This window comes from Chrysemys picta, chromosome 12 (assembly GCF_011386835.1).
Source record: "Chrysemys picta bellii isolate R12L10 chromosome 12, ASM1138683v2, whole genome shotgun sequence".
NCBI lineage: Eukaryota > Metazoa > Chordata > Testudines > Emydidae > Chrysemys > Chrysemys picta.
Genome location: NC_088802.1, coordinates 31,282,551 through 31,303,008, shown reverse-complemented (window position 1 = coordinate 31,303,008; position 20,458 = coordinate 31,282,551). Strand labels below are relative to the sequence as shown.

The 20,458-nt window shown below is 50.6% G+C and overlaps 1 protein-coding gene across 5 annotated transcripts in view; it reads left to right on the top strand.

Annotated features, from left to right (window-relative positions):
- GAS7 (growth arrest specific 7) overlaps positions 1-20,458 on the top strand; it is a 224,483-nt gene that overhangs the window by 82,527 nt on the left and 121,498 nt on the right. The window contains exon 2 of one of the 5 annotated variants that reach the window (XM_065562664.1): positions 7,685-7,951. The exons of the other annotated variants lie outside the window; for them this stretch is intronic. Coding sequence (XP_065418736.1) covers positions 7,928-7,951 — 24 coding nt within the window. The 5' untranslated portion in view covers positions 7,685-7,927. The remainder of the gene's footprint in view (positions 1-7,684; positions 7,952-20,458) is intronic. 5 annotated transcript variants of the gene reach the window in all.

Here is a 20,458-nt window from a genome sequence, read left to right as displayed (position 1 = left end):
ATTTTCCAAGAGCTGAGGAAAATGACAATGCAGTGCAGTGCACACGGTGCACTCAGGGCCTCCCCTGATATATTGTACAAACCGAGTGCTAAATAAACACCCATTGAGACAGGGAGAAATCCATGTTGCACGGAAGACCAGATGAATGGGAAGAAAGCCTGTCTTCTAGTTGTGTGGGGGCAGGGGACTCTCCGTGGTGGGGAGAGGTTTACAAACAATTGAAGGACATAGGAAACCTCTCAGGCACTGTGGGAGGGTGGCTGTGCCATGGGAGGGATGGCAGAGTTCCGGGATGGAACCGGACTGCACTGTGTGGGAGGGCATGCATTAAAAGCCAGCTCCTTCCTCACAGGCAGGCCCACCGCTAACAGGAGGGCAAAGGAGACATTTGCCTCCTGAACAATCTTCGGGGGGGGGGGGGGGAGGGGGAGGGGGAGCAAATTACTGTCAGAAAGGCCAAAATATGTACAAAGTTCCAGTGTTAAGCAGTGGAACAGGAGACTATATAAATTATCAATCACAGCAAAATGCTGACCCAGTAGCCAAATGTTGGTTTTTTGCACTTAAAATGCAAGATTTTCAAGGGGTTTGACTAGCCCTGGGGCTCCTGGAAGGTTGTTTTTTAAATAGAAACATCCAGGGGCTTCAGATTACCCCCCCCCCCCCCCGCAATTGATGGGACTCTAGCCTGGGCCCTGCTCACGGTGATTTAATTCTGTTCAAGCAGTCTCATCCAACCTCCATTCAGCAGAGAGAGCTACCACCCCCTTAGGCTGTGCCACAAAGCCGATGGAGCTGCAGAGGCACTGGGAGCTGCCCCAGCCTCCCCTCTGTGCCTGGGGCCTGAGTGCTGCTGCCAGCTGATCACTGTCCTTCCTGTGTGCAGCGGGTTGAAGGCTGCCAGGGAGAAGCACTGGAGCTGAGCATGTGCACACAGTGTAGTGGGCACAATGAAAATGTCTCTGCAACTGGTGAAAACTTTCCAAACATGAAAAACTTCTGAACGGTGCCTGCTGTGCATGCTCGGGGGAGCCCAGGCTTGTGTGAATGGTGCCCACTGAGCATGCGTTGGGGTGGCCAGGCTGGTGTGAACGGTGCCCGCTGTGCATGTTCGGGGGAGGGGCGGGGGGCAGGCTGGTGTGAACAGTGCCTGCTGTGCGTGTTCGGGGGGGCCAGGCTGGTGCGAACAACGCCAGCTGTGCATGCATTGATGGAGGGGGGCAGGCTGGTGCAAACGGCGCCCGCTGTGCATGTTCGGGGAGGGGGGCTGCGAACGGCGCCCGCTGTGCATGTTCGGGGGGGGCCCAGGCTGGTGCAAATGGCATCTGCTGTGTGAGTGCTGGGGGGCCCAGGTTGGTGCACTTTGGGGGCCCAAACTGTAGTTTTCTATCCCATTAGCTCAACTCACCTGGATTCTTCCCTAGCTCTGCTCCCCCCAGCCCAAAGAGGCTCATAAGTATGAGACTCTGTGTGCACTAGAGCTGATATTTCGCTGGAAATTGTGTTTGTTTCGACCTGACGCTGAGTCCAGTTTTCTTGCTGAAATGAAAAATCCAAATAATTTTGTTTGTCCACAAACAATTTTTTTCTGCTTTTTCATTTCATTTTGGGTTGTTTTCAGGGAATTCACTTTTTTCCCAATCAGCTGAAGTTGGAAACAGAATGCCCGTTCAGAACGATAAGTCGGAGCAATTCATGTCAAACCAGCCAAGCTGAAACTGTTTGCCAGAAACAGGCCTTTTCACTGACAGTTTTTTGCCTAGCTCTAGTCTGCACAGGGTGCAGCTAACTTGGGGAGCTAACATCACCCCGGTTGGCTTGTGTCAACCAAACACCTGCTGAGTAGGGTGCATGTGGCACATAGGCTTGTATCTCAACTCTCCATCATTTCCCAACTAAACCTCACAAACATTCCCTTCAATTCTACACACTGACTGCCCCCCTGCAGTGCTTTCCAGTGCAAACACCAGCTCATCCCTCCCCAGGCAGCAGCCGCCATGCAGATTGTCATCACAGGAAACAGGTTTGTCCTGGAACCCTTCCAAGAGTCTTGGGATCAGATATGAGCATAAAGGATGTTTGATTCCCTGAATACAGGAAGGGAAAGCGAAAGGGGGCAAATAAACATGCTTGTTGTTTGTCTTACTGAAGAGTGATTCCAACAGTGACTCTCAACCTTTCCAGACTACTGTACCCCTTTCAGGAGTCTGATTTGTCTTATGTACCCCCAATTTTCACCTCACTTCAAAACTACTTGCTTACAAAATCAGACATAAAAATACAAAATTGTCACAGTTATTGAAAAATTGCTGACTTTCTCCTTTTTACCATATAATTATCAAATAAACTATTTGGAATATAAATATTGTACTTACATTTCAGTGTACAGTATACAGAGCAGTGTAAACACGTCATTGTGTGAAATTTTAGTTTGTACTGACTTTGCAGGTGCTTTTTATGTAGCCTGTTGTTAAACTAGGGGTATGTCTAGTCTGCGAAGTTGTCAACAAAATGTTTGTCTTTCATGGGTACTTAACCCCTCTCCCCTCGCCCCGTGAAAGACAAAAGTTTTGTCGATGCAAGTGGCAGTGTGAATGCGGCTTTGTCGGCAGGAGCGCTCTCCTCAGCCCAGAGCCCGTACCCCCTCCTGCACCCCAGAGCCCACACCCCCACCCAGAGCCCTCACCCCCTGCTCTACCCCAACTCCCTGTCTCAACCTGCAGTCCCCTCCCACACCAAATCCATTGGCCCCACCCCCCAGCTTGGAGCCCCCTCCTACACCCCAAACCTCTCATCCCCAGAGCCCGCACCCCCAGCCAGAGCCCTCACCCCTTCCTGCACCCCAACTCCCTGTCGCAGCCCAGAGCTCCCTCCCGCACCCTGAACCCCTCATTTCTGGTCTCACCCCGGAACCTACACCCCCATTTAGAGCCCTCACCCCTTTCCGCACCCGTTTCCAGCCCAGTGAAAGTGAGTGAGAGTGGGGGAGAGTGAGCCACCGAGGGAAGGGGAAAGTAGTGAGTGGGGGATGGGGCCTCAGGGAAGGGGCGGAGCTAGGGTGTTCAGTTTTGTGTGTTTAAAAAGTTGGCAACCCTACCTCCATTGCACTGTGAGCCTGGCCTGGGGCGAGGGACCAGGGCCTCCATCGCTCTGTGAGCCTGGCCTGGAGCGAGGGTTTGGAGCCTCCATCGCTCTGTGAGCCTGGCCTGGGGTGAGGGACTGGGGTCTTGGTTGCTCTGTGACCTGGGGCGAGAGACCGGAGTGTCTATGAGCTTGGCCTGGATGCTGAGGGGAACAGGCTTGGGGATGACCTAATGTCTAGTGTGGGAGTGGGGGCTACAATTTCTCTTCCAGAGGCTTGTGGAGGCATGGGGAGTGGAAATTGGGCAAGGAGTTTCACAGGATCTTGCAGCACTTGAAACTTGGGTGCAGCACCAGGTCTGTCTGTGTCTCTGACCCTGTGGTACCACTCTGCTGCCACAGCGTGCCAAGGGATACAGTGGGCAGGCCAGTACCAACCCAAGAATCATACTAACTAGGAGTTGTGTTGGTTGCCATAACAACTGAGAGGATGTGCTGGAAAGCTCACATGACCCGCTCCACTTTCTAAATATAAAACCTGCTTTCACACAGTGTATCTGAGACAAGGGGCCAAATATTGTGTAAGAACAAGCAGGGGAAAAGCAGAAATGCAGAATAGAGGAAAATACTGAGATAGGCACAGCTGGGACCCTGTGCTGGGCTCTGTGGGTGCCCAGGACACTAACCATGGCTGAAACCCTCCACCAGGCTCTGTGGGTGCCCAGGACACTAGCCATGGCTGGGACCCTGCACCAGGCTCTGTGGGTGCCCCAGGTCCCCCTCCTCTTGCCCCATCTGTTGCTTGTTGCCACAGTGAATTTCACTCACATGTTACTCTCTGAGTCCCGGCAACAAATGTCCCAGGGCCATGTGGGCCAACAGCGAAATGGCTGTTTCTTGTGTTTTTCAACCATTGAACATGTCTCCCTTTTTGGCTGAGCCCTGAGCAGGGCCCGCTCCCTTGGCACTGGCGCTATCCAACTGGCACTGGCATCAGGGCTCCTGCAGAGGAGTAGAGCATTTGCCAGTGTTGCTAGGGCTCCTCCTCCTCCTTCCTCCCTGACCCCTTGCTCACTGTTCTGGTGAGGTGACCCACTTTTAGCTTTGCTCTGGGTCACCCAAAGGCATCTGATCTTTCCTCACCTGCATCTGTGAGTTGGCAGGATCTTGGGCTCCCACTGCATGCCTGCTGTGGGTACCAGTGTGAGTGTATCGGTGTCCCTGGGACTGGGTCAGGCACCCTGCATGGGCATTGCATAGCGAAGCACCCCATCCTTCTTGAGTGTGGAACCTGAGCCCGCGATCTCAGTGTGGTCAGGCCCTGCCTATGTGGCTAGAGGTTCCCTGCCCTTTGCTCTGCTGGTGGCTGAGAGCACTGCTCCCTGGGGCTGCGCTTGTTGTTCTCCTATAACTTTTGCTTTGCCTGAGGGTGGGTTTCAGCAGGCCCCGCAACGGTGAGAGAAGGCTCTGGCAGTCAGGCAGTGCTGGGGTAGGGCTTGTCTTTCTCTCTCTGCTTCCTTTGGCTCCGCTGCTGGGGTCTTCTCCCTCCTGCCTTCACAGCACTGCTTCCATGGCGCTGGAGGCATGAAAATACTCAGTGCCTCCAGCAACCGCCAGCCTCTGCTGCCCCAGTCCTGGCTCTGCTGCCCATATGCCTGCCCTCGCCTCTGCTACTGCCACCTCCACACCCAGCTGTCCCCCCACTTTTCTCTGCTCTTCCAGTGCCCCACTCCTGGCACCACCACTCCCATCTCTGCATCACTGCTGCCCTGTGTTGCCTGCTGTTATCCCTGTGCTCATCTCTGCCCCTTTGTTGTTCCCACACCAACCTCTGCACACAGTTGCCCTCATGCCTGCCCCAGCATTCCTGCACACCCTGTGCTGTGCTATTGGCTTATGAGAACTCCAGCCGCAGTGGTCAGCGAGGGAACGGCTCACCCTGTCTGTTGTGTGGGGGCAAAGCAGGATTGGTCCTTGCAGGACAGGACGATGTCTGGCATGTTATCCAATTCCATTTGATTAGCTCTAGCAACCGGGATGGGGCCTCTCTCCCTTTCTTAGGGCCTTCCCTTCCACGCCTAACAGCTCCAGCATGGAAGTGACGTAACCAACATGTCCCCTTCCCTAACTTTGCCCTGTCACTGGGCAGATGGCACAGTTGGAGCTGCAGGCCTGGCTTGTGCTGCTGGCTCAGCCACGGTCGGACTATTTTGAACCAGCCAAACAACAGTGGGAGATCGCAGGGTCCATCTACTCTGCAGCCATAGCCCTGTGGCGGGGGGCCTCGGAGCCTGGCTCAGCTGCCTAGGGCTCACGAGACTTGTGCTACAGAGCTAAAAATAGCAGTGTAGACATTCCCGCCGGGTTTCAGAGCCCAGGCTCCACTGGGTAGCTGCAGTGACCTGCGTTGTGGGGTTGTGAGTGGTGAGTCAAGTCCTTACAGCTCCTCAGCTGGGAGGGACCAGGAACACATGCCAGAGGATGGTTCTTGTTACTCCTAGTCCTACCCCTTGTGCCCGCTACACAGCCCCTCTCCTTCCTGAGTTACACTTGCAGATATTTGTCCCATGCCCTAAGCTTTACATCTCCCCTTGTTATCACACCAGGCTGCCTGGGACAATAGGAGCCAGGGACTTGGATCTGTTTCTCCAGGCCGCTTTCCGCATCTGCTGCCTTGCTCGGAACTGTTCCCAGCTGGTCATTGTTTTCCCAGTGATGAGTTGCCCAGAACAGACCTCATTGTTGCAGGTGTATTTGCACCTCAGCCCTGTACAGAAGGACGAACCTGTCTCTCTTTCCTGGATGCCTTTGTGTATGCACTTCAAATATCCGTTTACGCTGGTGCCCTATCTCTTTGCAAACTCATGTCTAATTGGGTCCTGGATACCTGTTGCTGCCTCCTAGATTCCTCCCTCCCATGCAGTAGGGGTGTGGAGTCTGTTACCCCCGAAGGATCAGCGGCATTTGTCCAGGTGGAATCTTAGAGTGACACTGCTGCTGGGGGTCACTTTGTACTGCTTCTCAGTCCCCACTGAGGGTCAGAGATGCTCCTAATTTAGTGTCCTGTGCAAATGTCACTAGTGCCCTCTCCTAGCTCAGCTGTAAACATGTGACATCAGCTGGCACCTAGCACATGGGGGCGGGGATTGGATGTGCTAACTCGAATTGTGTTTCTTTGGCAAAGCTCCAGCCCCGACTTTGCCAGCATGTGCTGTGAGCTACCGCGACTCTGGTGAGTTACACAGATGTTTCCTCTCTAGGATCCCTCCTTTTAATGTGGGTTTTCCTGTCGTTTGAAAATGGGAAACAGTTTTTCTCTGTTGAGCAAGCTGAACTCATCTCAAAGGGTCACCCAGCTTGGAAGAGCTCAGGGGCCATGTGCAGCACGAGTTCCCGCAGTCAGCTTTTGCTGTGTGAGGCACTTCCACCTTATCATGTCTAGAGAGGGCTCAGGCTGGTAGCTGGGCTGTGAAACTCTGCCGAATGTACTGAGCAATACTGGCTTCTCTGGGTACTGGCGAACATCCAGGGAAGAGTAACTGCAACAGGACCTTGCAAAGAATTCCTGGGTTGGGTGGAAATCCGAGAGGAAGGGCAAGTTCTGCAGGGAGCCTGCTGAGCCAGCTGCCCCACATGCACGCTGGCTCTGCTGCAGGGCTGCCCACATACAGCGCAGCCAAAGTGCTGGGAGTGAGGGGTGGCAGCACAGGCCTCAGCGCTGCAGCTTCTGCTCTGCAAGAGATGCTTTTGTTCAAAAGGAATGACTCTGGGCCAGTTCTCTGGCCTGGTAGACAGGAGGTCAGACTAAATGGTCACAGTGGTCCTTCCAGGCCTTGGAATCTATAAGACTCTATTAGTTGTCTTTGCTTGCTGAGGTTCAGATACCCGTATTAGGGATGGGTGGGTGTGTGATGCCACTGGAGGGCTAATTATCAATCTGTTTTGAGAAGTTACTTGATTTCTTGCCCTGGTATATTGGCCATAATGGAATGCTTCTGCCTGGGTCTCCCTAGCTCGGAGTCTGGTCTCTGGTTATGTGGCTGTGGGAGCCCTGGTGCAAGGTTTCTGTGAAAGTAGTGAGCCTCTCCCCCAGCACCTTCCAGCTATCTCTGTCTCTCAAAGGAGCTGTGTTCAGAAACTCTGACTTCTCTGTTTCCCTCTGGGATTCCTCCCACATTTGCTGCCTCTTTCCCTGTGACATGCTGTGACCTTAGCCCGTGGGGTGGCAAGGGCCTGCCTACACCTCCTGACGGATACCGCATGCCTTGGGGGAGAGGGCTTCTCAGGGATGGCAAATCAGACATGGGGTGATTGTCATTAGATGTCCTGGTGCTTCCCTGATCTGGCTGTGGGCATTTAGTTCCCTGCAAACATTCCCAAGGCAGAAGCGTAGGGGCACAGGGTTGGAAGTTTTAAAAGAATTTTTTCCAAATGATATTTTAGCCCTTTTTCAGTTCTGCAAGTGCAGAGGGGAGTAGGAGGAGTCCCTGCAGTTACATGTCTTTCCTGCTCCTACAACTTTAAAATGCCCCATTTCTTGCAATGACATGCTGCAGACAGTTAGTTCCTTAATGGGCCAATACATTTGGGTATTCCCCTGCAGGAGACAGTTGTCGCTCCCATGCATGAGAGGAAGAGGCGGACTGTCTATTCTTCTCCCAGCACTGCCACACTGTCATAGCCGGAGATTTTAAGGCCAGAAGGGACTCAACCAGACTGACCTCCTGCAGAACACAGGCCGGAGAACCTCGCCCAGTGACTCCTGCATCCAGCCAATAACTTGTGGCCGAGTCAGAGCAGAGCTGTTAGAAAGAGACAGACAGCCTTGATTAACAGACTCCGAGAGATGGAGGATCCACTAGGGCCCTGGGTAAGTTATTCCAGGGGTTAATTACCCTCACAATCAACAATTTGTGCCTTTGCTCCAGTCTCAAATTTCTCTAGTCTCAGCTTCCAGCCATTGGCTCTTGCTCTGCTTTTGTTGGCTAGACAGTTTTCTCCTCGTGTAGGCACTTCTAGACAGTGATTTATAATTCTCATCAATTACCCTGTCAATAATTCTCCTGCCATAGAAGAACTGGAAACCATCATAATAAAAAGGCCTTGAAAAATCATACAAATGAGAGGTGGAAAAGCCATATTAGGTCAGCTGCCGCATCTCCCTCCTCCCCACGTGCCTCAGCCAGGGTTTCAAGGTACACAACCGCTAGTTTTATTGGTGTTGCAAAGCCCAGGAACAATGCTACATACTCTTGAGTGCCATCTTCTGATATCTTTTCAACTAACCTATAAAAAGAACAGGAGTACTTGTGGCACCTTAGAGACTAACAAATTTATTAGAGCATAAGCTTTCGTGAACACCTGTTCATGCTCTCTGTATGTGTGTATATATATCTCCTCAATATTTATTCCACTCTATATGCATCCGAAGAAGTGGGCTGTAGTCCACGAAAGCTTATGCTCTAATAAATTTGTTAGTCTCTAAGGTGCCACAAGTACTCCTGTTCTTTTTGCGGATACAGACTAACACGGCTGCTACTCTGAAACTAACCTATAGTTTACATCTATAAGCTGGCCTGCTGGGTGACTGTAGGAGGTCACTTCACCTCTGTGTTCCTGTCCCTCTCTTGTCTGTCTGTCAGTTTAGACTGAATCTTCAGGGCAGGAGCTGGCTCTTACTCTGTGTTCGTACAGCCTTAGTCCAGCCCTGACCCATGTGCATATGTACCAAAGCTTTACAACAGCGAGGTTGCTGGTCATGTTAACCAGCCCTGTCTCATTATGTCTTGTGCTCCCCTGCCATTCTGGTTCCATCTCGTGTCTCTTGGCAGCAATCTGGGGCGGGGACCATCTTTGTCTCCTGTTTCTGTGCAGCACCGAGCTCAGCAGGACCCTGCTACCTGACCTGGCTTCCTAAGTGCTACAGTAACACAGATACATAATAATAATGAATGATGACACAGTCTTTAACAATGCTAGTTGAGATGTATGCAATGAATGCATGAAGTGGGTGTGAATAGGACAAATAGGCAGTGTGGCTGAAAATTAATGCCTATTTATGTAAATATATGTAATTTAGAATCTACTGTTTTATGTTGGCGCTCGACTGGACTCCTCCAGGCACAAAAGTATCTGAAAGCCATTGCTGCCTTCCCTCCGCCCCCCAGGATGCACCTGTGCATGTTGCACTTCCAGGAGGTGCAGACCCAGCCCCAAATTTCCCCCTCTCCTTGGAGGTGGGATTTACACTGGTGTCAGGCAGAGCAGTCAGGGCCAGGTGCTGTCAGTTGAACTCTTGTCTTTGTCCTTTATGGTCACACCCAGAATGTATGCCGAGCAGGGGAAATCATTTCTTTTCCCCTAGTCGATCCCAGTCATTTATATGCTTTAATAAGCTCAGAGCTGCTTTCGTGTGGGCTTGTTTATGTCATTTGGCATATTTGTTTGTCTCTCCGTATTAGCTTAACCTGATTTGTTTGACTCTCCGTATTAGCTTAACCTAGAAGCAGGACAAAAATTACATGCAGGGGAAGGAGAGATTGTCATTTCAATTTGGGATTCAGAAATGATCAGGAGAGAGTAATTGACAGCACTAAAAAAATTCCTCAACAAAATCTTTGTACAGAAAGACTTAGGGCTGGGAGTACACAGCAGTCATGTAGGGCGGAATACATTTACAGGGATGATGTCATCACCCAAACACAGGCGTTATGAACCCAGGACATTCAAAGTAAGAAACCCAAACATGGATAAAATCCAGAAATGCACGAAAGGCACCCAGACTGACATAACTCTGCCCTGCAGTGACAACATGCGGTTTGGAGGGGGGGAGGGGATCCTTGAGTCCAACATTCTCTGCTGTCAGCAAATACTGTGAATCCCACTAGCAAAAACCACTTCCCCCTCAAGTGGTTGGTTCACAGAGAGGATAACAGTCTACTATTGCTATCAGTTATTCAGTAGCTCAAGTGGCTGAGGTCTGTGCAGCGGATCTAAAGGTCCCAATCTTGCGGATGACGAACACTGTGGTCCTGCCATTTACATTTGTTTGGGTAGAGTATTGTTGGAAGAGGATCAACTAAATGGAGACAAGGGAAGGAGAAGGGGACATTGGAGGGAAGAGCTGGGGAGGGCAACAGGGCAGGGGAGATGGAGGAGGGCAGGAAGAGGGAGGGAGGCTGCAGTGAAGAGACTGTGAGTGAAGTGGTGTGAGGGGGCTGGACCAAACAGTAAATCAGCACAGGACAGAGAATGGCCAGGGTGCAGCAAGTTGTATCATCAGTGTCCAGTGGTCCCTGCTGCAGCACCTACTGAGTGAGGCTGCTTCTGTGCCTTCTCCTCCTGCCTTTTGTGTCTTTGGCCTCTGGGGCTGGCTCCTCTCTGGAATTCATTCTTCCTCAATCCCGCCTGGCTTAGGGAAGGGGGGCACTGCCTGGGCCCTACTGCCCCTCTGGTGGGCTGTCTCCCTTGGGCCGAGGATACGAAGATCTCCTCCTCCTGTGCACTGAGTGGGACAGGGTCCTGTGGAAAACTACTCTGGGAGGAGGGCATTCTGCGCGCGCACACACACAGGGCTGGAGTAAGGTGGGGTGGGCAGCTGTAAATCGGCGGTCGTTAACTTTGCAAATGTCATGGCTTTAATACATTTGATAGTGATCTGAAGAGATGAAATCTCAACCTGAAATCGTTTTGAAAGGTTCCCCTCTCAGCTTAGCTTCACTGGTGTGCGCAGACTGCCACATGCCATTGGGGAGCCGCGTAAAGCAACCAGTGTGAACTGCACTGGCCAGTTCAACTGGATTGACTGCTGTTTGCATGGCCAGAGCATTGTGAATTGCATGAGTGCGCACCCCACTTCCTCTGCCCTCTTGTGCTTGACGTTTCCCTGCACACCCCCTGGAAATTCCCACTGACCATGCCCCCCTCCATTCTTCTGAGCTCACATGTGCTGCATCCCCTGCTGACCCCCTGCCTAGCCTTCCCCACCCTCCTGCCCTCCCTGTGGGGTAGATCTGGTACAAGGGGTAGTGGCTGAAAAGAAATATTTCAGATTAATGGTAATTTTTGGCCATTATTTTTCATAACAAAGTTTCTCTGTCACCAGAGGTGGCACATAAAATCTCCATCAGAGAAACACATGAAGAATTCCCTCTGTCAAAAGACAAGGGGTGATACAGGGCATTACAGTTCTTTAAGTGCCTATTTTACAATGAATCTTAACTCCTAAACTAATTAACAGATTAACTTTAATCCATTCTGTGCTCAGAGTAAGTGCTGCATGTTGCGGGAGGAGACACTGAGTGCTTTGTACATACCCGAGAGGGTGAATCCTTGCTTTGAGTGCAAAAACCAACTAGTGGGAAGGGATCCTGTGGAGGACTAAGCCTTGAAGGTCTAGACCTGCAGCTCCTGCCTTCATGTGTGATTTTATCGTGTTGTTATGGATCATCCTTGCCTCTCCTGGGACTGTTTGCAATATTCAGGTCGTGAGAGTCTGGAATACTCCCTTGTACATAGTACAGCCCTTGTGCATAGTACATCCAAGGCAAACATGCTACTTCTTGGCTATGGGAAGCTGCAAAGCCACGACTTCTTTCTTACTTACTTCTGTCCAGCCCTTGGCGGCACTGCACTGGGTGCGTGGGTGTGCCAGTGTTGGTGGGAGGCTTGGCAGCATGAAGCAGCACAGCACATTCTGCCTGCCTGACCCAGCCCTGCCAGCCTCCCCTCCCCCTCCCCCACCCACAGCTTGTCCGTGATATGCCACTTCCGCCTCTGCTCAGTATTTCACAAGCAGGATGTTTTAAGCAAAGTTGGTTCCTCATGCTTCCAGGCGAGAAATAACCATTCCCCTGAAATTTCTCTGGCATGTGACGTTCCCAGCATATGGACGCCTCCACACAAAATGGCGATTGTCTCTGACTGAAGGGATGTGTTACAGGGGGCGCCTTCACCCTTGTCTTCTTGCCCTGCAGAAACTGTGCTGACAGCACAAGTTGTGCAATCACAGTGCCATTGATTTTGAGTTCTCTCCACCAATACCACTATAGTCCCTGTGCAGCAGCCTATTACAATATCCTCTGTGCTTTAGGCACTGCAGGAGCTGAGGGGAATGGAGGCCTCCCTTTCCTGAGGCCACTGTGTGACTTGGTGCAGCTAGCCCTGTTCCTCTCTCTCCCCCCAGGCACTTCCTTCCTGTGCCTCTTTATCTGACTTGGACTGATGGACTATTTATCCCACCCAGCCCGGTTAGCTAATTACCCCCAATCAGCTTCCTCTCGGACACAGATCGGCAGCTAAGTGATCCCCTGTTCACTCCCTGCACTCTGTTCCAGTGGTTTGACACAGTGTGATGGGTTTTCCCAGGGTGCAACCTGAATTGGGGTACTGCTGAGCTCTCTTTGCCACCAACCTGGGCTCCCTCTCACACTGTGATGTTGTTGCTAAGCCACAAACTTCTGTCAGGTCCTGCATTTACACAGGCATCCACAGGCAGGGACACACTCAAATGAGTTACATGAATGCTTCTCCCAGCCACTCATAAACCAACAATAGAGAGGCTCCAGCCAGTTGCCCCCCAGCTCCCCAGCCTTGCACCCCAGAACTGTACCATCTTGCCCTGGTCAGACGCCTGAGCAGTATACATTTATAACCTAGTCTGCCCCTCCCTCACTGTGGAGAGGACATGCACCAGTTTTTGTTCCTGAGCAGATTTCCCAAGCACTTCAACCAAAACACACTGTTTTCCGTAAAACATAAAACAGGTGGTTCTTCGAGTGGTGCCCTGTGGGTGCTCCACTCTAGGCGTTGGTGCGTCCCTGCGCCACAGATCGTAGATTTTTTGCAGCAGTACTCGGTCGGGTGAAGGGCGCGCACAGGAGCTGTCTCGTGCAGCCATTGGTGCCTCCTGTAGTGCGCACACCCCCGACCGTCCCCTCCGTTCCTTCTCAACCATCCTCGGCTGCAGACGGAGCTCCGCGGCAATGCTCTCCTTGATACCTTCTGGGGGGAAAAGAAAAAGTTACAAGTTACATAGGAACTTCTTATTAGTCTATACACCTCTATCCCGATATAACGCAACCCAATATAACACGAATTCGGATATAACGCAGTAAAGCAGTGCGCTGGGGGGGGGGGGGGGGGCAGGGCTTCGCGCTCCAGCAGATCAAAGCAAGTTCTATATAACTTGGTTTCACCTATAACGCGGTAAGATTTTTTGGCTCCCGAGGACAGCGTTATATCGGGGTAGAGGTGTACTTAGTTACATAGTTTCATTAGTATTAGTCTATACATAGTTCCATAGATTCATTAGTTCCTCTTAGAGGTTTTTCTTAAAAAAAAGATCTTTACTTAGTTCTCAGTTTAAGAATAGCTCTACAGTTTACCACTGCAATTAACTCCCACCCTCATCTATCGAGAGTGGGGGAGAGGCTTAACTGAAGTCAGGCCGGGCTCAACAGGGTTTAAAAAGTGTGACTCCTGCCGTGAACCGATGCTGGTCTCTGATGGCCACGCATCCTGCATCCGCTGTCTGGGAGAAACTCATATCTCCCAGAAATGCATACATTGCAGCAACTTGAAGTCAAGAGCAAGACGTGATAGGGATCTCCATTTGAAAATGCTTCTGATGGAGAAATCCCTCCAACCTCCGCAAGAGACGTCCTCCAGGGATCCCATAAACCGAGATCCCTAAATGATGATAAAGCTCTGACTTCCAAAACTAGCTTTTACTGACAGGGCGGCGCTCCGGGTCTTCGGCGGCACTTCGGCGGCGGGACCTTCACTCCCTTTGGGTGTCTTCGGCAGCACTGAAGTTTCATCTCCGAAATGCCGCCAAAGACCCGTGGAGCGAGTGAAGGTGCCGCCGAAGATCCGGAGTGCTGCCCCATCAGTAAAAGCGCCGCAGCTGGTGGTACCTTTTTTTTATTTCCGCTCCCCCTCTTCCCTCCACCTGGCTACGCCACTGAGCGCAGCGGCACCGCGATCAGTGCTGCCGCCACCGGCACTGACTCCAGACTTGATGCTGGCGAACAAGCCGAATCCGGCACCAGTCAGCGCTCCAATGGTCGACTGCAACCCCAAGGCGGGACCAGTGCAACTCTTACATCATGCTGACATAGCGGTTTCCTCTGCACTGCAGTCACCACTGCTCAGCACCGAACACTCCCCGAGCTACAGAGCATGGTACCATCCTTCATCTCCTGCATCGATCTCCATGCATAGTGGGGAGGAAGGAGATGTGCAGTACAACTGCTTCTCCTCCCAACGTTCATCGCCATCACAGATGAGACCTACATGGAATGCTGTGAAGCCTAAGCGTTAATGCCTCCGAGCATTTACAGCCCTGGTATGCACAGCACTGGCTTTACCTGCTATCGCCTTACCCCATGCAATGGCCACAATGGGGTCCTTGGGCAACATACCAGAACCCATATTCTGGCCCCTCTTCCCCAGCCAGAAGAGGATTCAGAGTATCCATCCTTACCACTCAGAGAAACCTCTGACCCCCCTAAGACAGAGATAGAAGAGGAAGAGATACTATCACAGGAAGACCTGGATGATTCACAACCTGCCCCACACTCATCTTCTGCACCAGAGGAAGCGGTGACGCCATCTCCTCCGACGGTACCAGATGACCTGAAACAGTTCCAAGAACTCTTCAAAAGAGTAGCAAACAGCTAAGAAATTGCCTAACATGAGGTGCAGGAGAAACAACATAAGTTGTTAAAAATCTTACATCATCGGCCAAGATCGCCCTTCCCATGGATGAGGCTATAATGGAGCCTGCGGAGGCCATATTGCAAACACCAACATCGGCACCACCCACCAACAAAAGGGCTGACAGGAAATACTTCGTTCCAGCCAAAGGCATGGAATTTTTGTCTTCACACCCTCAAGCCTATTCTCTGGTAGTAGAGGCTGCCAATCAGTGCAGTAAGTAGTCTCATTTCCACTCAACACCACAAGATAAAGAACACAAGTTACTGGACCTCTTTGGGCATAAAGTTTACTCATCAGTCACTCTTCTGCTCAGAGTTGCCAACTATTCTGCTCTACTAGCAAATTACGACTACTCTAACTATAGTAAAATACAAGAGCTCGTGGAAGACCTCCCCGAGCACAAACGTCCTCAACTCAATGCCATTATTAATGAGGGTCAGATAATAGCCCGCACAGCGCTGCAAGCCTCGATGGATGTAGCGGACACAGCTGCCTGAACAACCGCAACAGCTGTGGTTATGAGAAGAACATCATGGTAGCAAGCTTTGGGAATTCCGAAAGAACTACAGCTAAAAGTGGAGGACCTTCCGTTCGATAGGGATAAACTATGATCGTCTCAAACAGACGACGTACTCCATACCATGAAGGACTCCCGAGTGACGCTGCGTACGCTAGGCATACACCCACCACCTGACAAATGCCCACGCTTTACACCATACCAGAGGTCACAAGACACCTCGTTTAACCGTCAACAACCACGATATTTCACTCAGAACAGACCCAAACAACGGGCTCAGAGATGACGAGCTCCACAGAACCAGGCCTCGTCCAACCATCCATCTACATCTAAGCCACAATTTTGAAGAATTGGTCGAGGGTATACACGACCTCCTGACACCTCTAGCGCCAACAGATACTCCATCCCACAGCTTTGGTCACTGCTTACACCCATTTTACCGTGCCTGGGCTGCAATAACTACAGATCAATGGATATTGGAGATTATACAATCTGGTTACACCATCCCTTTCACAACCACCCCACCACCATCCCCCTTCCCCATCCCTCCTCAGGAACCCCTCTCACGAGAACCTTCTGCAACAGGAAGTAGACTACCTCCTACTGCTGGGTGCTGTAGAACCAGTACCACACCAATACCGAGGGAAGGGTTTTTACTCCAAATATTTCCTGACAGAGAAGAAAGGAGGGGGATGGCGACCAATCTTAGATCTCCGAAAACTCAACAGGTTCGTATGCAACCACAGGTTCAAAATGGTCACTCTGGCCACAATAATCCCAGTGCTAGATGGGGAGGACTGGTTTGCAGCCCTCAACCTCCAAGATGCATACTTCCATATTACCATACATCCTGCCCACAGATGGTTCCTGCAGTTCACAGAAGGACCCAACCACTACCAATACAGGGTCCTTCCCTTCGGACTATACACTGCTCCCTGCATAGTCTCAAAAACAGTCGCGGTAGTAGCAGCAGATTTATGATGCAAAGGAGTCATAATCTTCCCCTATTTAGACGATTGCCTACTCAAAGGTGCCAATCGACAAGAAACGGCATGCATGCTGAAGACGACAATAGACCTGTTTCACCAGCTAGGTCTACAGATCAACAAAAAGAAATCCACACTAGAACCAACCCACTGACTGGAGTTTATCGGAGCCAACCTAGACTCCATACAAGCCAAGACAATATTACCAAACCACAGATTCACTACATTGACAAATCTTATTTCCACAGTGACCATCAGTCCACAAACTTCAGTGAGGACATGCCTTCAGATTCTGGGACATATGGCAGCTACGACTTTCGTAGTAAAGAATGCCAGACTCCATATGCGCTGTCTGCAGCACTGGTTGAGCATGGTCTATTCACCCAGCAAACACTCTCTCAACAGATGTGTGACACTACCACCAAGGGTTATTCTCTCCCTACAGTGGTGGGCACAACCAGGGAATGTATGCTCAGGGATTCCTTTCAACAAGACCCCCGGTCAGTGACTATTACAACAGATGCCCCTCTGATAGGTTGGGGCTCTCACTTGGGTCACCACAATGTACAAGGCAAGTGGTCCATGACGGAAACCTGACTACATATCAATCTCCTGGAACTTCGCGCGGTACACAATGCATGCCGCCACTTCCTCCCACTCATATGACAGACCTCAATCTCTATTCTCACCGACAATGTGGCGTGCATGTTTTACATCAATTGCCAAGGGGGAGCCAGGTCTCACTCGCTATGCATAGAAGCCATGAACTTATGGAACTTGTGCATCCGCGATAATATAAATATCACAGCGTCATGCCTACCGGGCTGCCAAAACACTACAGCTGACAACCTCAGCAGGCACTTCTCACAGGAACATGAGTGAGAAATCCATGACAGTGTTCTCAGCACGATATTCCAAAAATGGGGTCACCCAGTAATCGACCTGTTCGCCTCAGCAACAAACTACAAATGTCCACTCTTTTTTGCTCTAGGGCAGGCCTGGTGCTGGAATCATTAGGGGATGCCTTCCTCATCCCGTGGAACGCGTTGCTCATGTACGCCTTCCCGCCGATACCGCTGATCCCACGGGTCATCCGCAAGATATGACTTGACAGAGCATACATCATTCTCAGTGCCCCACAATGGCCCAGACAGACTTGGTTTCTGTACTTGTCACACCTAGCAGTCTGTGCCCCACAACCGCTGCCCTTACGAACGGACCTCCTATCCCAGAACAAGGGCCTGACACTCCATCCAAACCCAGCAAAGCTCCATCTCAAAGCATGGCTCCTGTGTGGTTCCAACATGGAGAATTGATCTGCTCGGAGAAAGTAAAACAGGTATTACTAAATAGCCGTCGCCTCATCACTAGAAATACTTACCGCCACAAGTGGAGAAGATTCTCCCTTTGGTGTCAGCAAAAACAGCTGGATGCCACCAAGGTGCCTCTATCTATGATTCTAGACTACCTACTAGAACTGAAGGAAATGGGGTTAGCCGTAAGTTCTATTAAAGTACACCTGGCTGCCATCACGGCCCTCCATGAACAGATAGAAGGGGCTTCAATATTCGCTCACCTGATTACACAGTGCTTTCTCACAAGCATACAGAACATGTACCCAGAAGCACGCCAACCTACACCACAATGGGATCTCAGTCTTGTGCTCAAATGTCTCACAAGACCACCCTTCGAACCTCTAGCAACCTGCTCCCTGCTTCATATGTCAATGACGGTCGCATTCCTAGTGGCAATCACGTCTGCAAGACGTGACTGCGAAATAGGAGCGTTGATGGCTGAACCACCGTACATGGTATTTACCAAAGACAAAATCATGTTACATCCTCACCCAAAATTCTTGCCCAAAGTGGCTACACATTTTCATATTAACCAAACCATACACTTACCTGCCTTCTATCCCAAGCCACATAAGGATTCTCGAAAAGCAACGTTACTCATGCTAGATGTCAGACGGGCTGTAGCCTTCGACCTGGACAGAACTAAACCATTTAACAAGTCACCAAGACTATTCGTCTCTACAGCAGAGCGCTCTACAATATCGACCCAGATACTCTCCAAATGGGACTCTTCCTGTATTCAAACTTGCTACCACCTACATAACAAAGAACTCCCTGTGGGAATCAGATCCTACTCAACACGAGCCATGGCGACATTGATTGCATTCTTGAACAATGTCCCCTTAATAGACATTTATAGAGCTGCCATCTGGACATCAGAGCACACTTTCACATAGCATTACGCTATCATCCAAGGCCTTGTTTCAGATTCTATTATTGGCCTCACAGTGCTCTCATCACACACTTATACATACCGTTAACGGTACCAGTGAGAATTCAGAAACCAATATGCTTAATGCACTATCATTTATTTGAGAGAGAATCTCACAAGCAGTTAAGGTTACATAGTAGACATCTTTTTCTATAAGCCGTAGCTCCCCAAGCATAAACCCTCAGTAACAGTATCCTGATTGGCAAACAAAGCAGGTATATCTACCGATTCTAGGGGCAGGTCTTCACTACCCGTCGCTAGTGTAGACGCGATAAAATCGATCCCGATGGCGCTCCCCGTCGACCCCGGAACTCCAGCTTGTGAGAGGCGGAAGCGAAGTCGACGGGGGAGTCTCTCGTTGGAGTCTGTTTTTGAAGTTTTTCTGTTGTAATATAGCCACCCGCAGGTCTGTCATCAGGAATCAAAATACTCAAAAACCAGTGGGAGAACACTTTAATCTGTCTGGTCATTCAGTGACAGACCTGCGGGTGGCTATATTACAACAGAAAAACTTCAAAAACAGACTCCAACGAGAGACTGCTGAGCTAGAATTGATATGCAAACTGGACACAATCAACTCCGGTTTGAATAAGGAAGCTGCTTGCCAGGCTGAAGTCTTTGGCTGGCAGCACAGGTGGTTTTGCCTTTCAGGGGGTGTTGCTGCCATTAAGGCTCCTGGGGTGGTTTTGTTCAACATCTTCGTTAATAATTTGGACGATGGGATGGATTACACCCTCAGCAAGTTTGTGGATGACAGTAAGCTGGGGGGAGAGGTAGATATGCTGGAGGGTAGGGATAGGGTCCAGAGTGACCTAGACAAATTTGAGGATTGGGCCAAAAGAAATCTGATGAGGTTCAAGAAGGACAAGTGCAGAGACCTGCACTAAGGACTGAAGAATCCTATGCACTGCTACAGACTGGGGACCGACTGGCTAAGCAGCAGTTCTGCAGAAAAGGACCTGGGGATTACAGTGGACGAGGAGCTGGATATGAGTCAACAGTGCACCCTTGTTGCCAAGAAGGCTAACGGCATATTGGGCTGCATTAGTAGAAACATTGCCAGCAAATCGAGTGAAGTGATTATTCCTCTCTATTCGGCACTGGTGAGGCCACATCTGCAGTATTGCGTCCAGTTTTGGGCCCCCCACTACAGAAAGGATATGGACAAATTGGAGAGAGTCCAGCGGAGGGCAACAAAAATGATTAAGGTGCTGGGGCACATGACTTATGAGGAGAAGCTGAGGGAACTTGGCTTATTTAGTCTGCAGAAGAGAAGAGTGAGGGGGGATTGATAGCAGCCTTCAACTACCTGAAGGGGGTTTCAAAGAGGATGGAGCTCAGCTGTTCTCAGTGGTGGCAGATGACAGAACAAGGAGCAATGGTCTCAAGTTGCAGTGGGGGAGGTCTAAGTTGGATATTAGGAAAAACTATTTCACTAGGAGGGTGGTGAAGCACTGGAATGGGTTACCTAGGGAGGTGGTGGAATCTCCATGCTTAGAGGTTTTTAAGTCCTGGCTTGACAAAGCCCTGGCTGGGATGATTTAGTTGGTGTTGGTCCTGCTTTGAGCAGGGGGTTGGACTAGATGACCTCCCAAGGTCTTTCCAACTCTAATCTTCTATGATTCTTTGACATCCTCAGGAATGAGAGCTTGGCTGAACTTTAACGGATATGCCAGTCGCTCCCAGTGAGACAGGGGAAAGGCCGAGATGCTGTTGCCTGGTGAAGGAGCAGCCACGGGGAGCATGTCCAGCAGCACTTTCTTAACTTTCCTTCCCGTGAGATGGGAGGAAGGCTGTTAGGTCACTTACTCTGTCTCTGTGCTGTTGACAGTGATTCTTCCTCTCTGTCTCTATTCAGAGTGAGAGA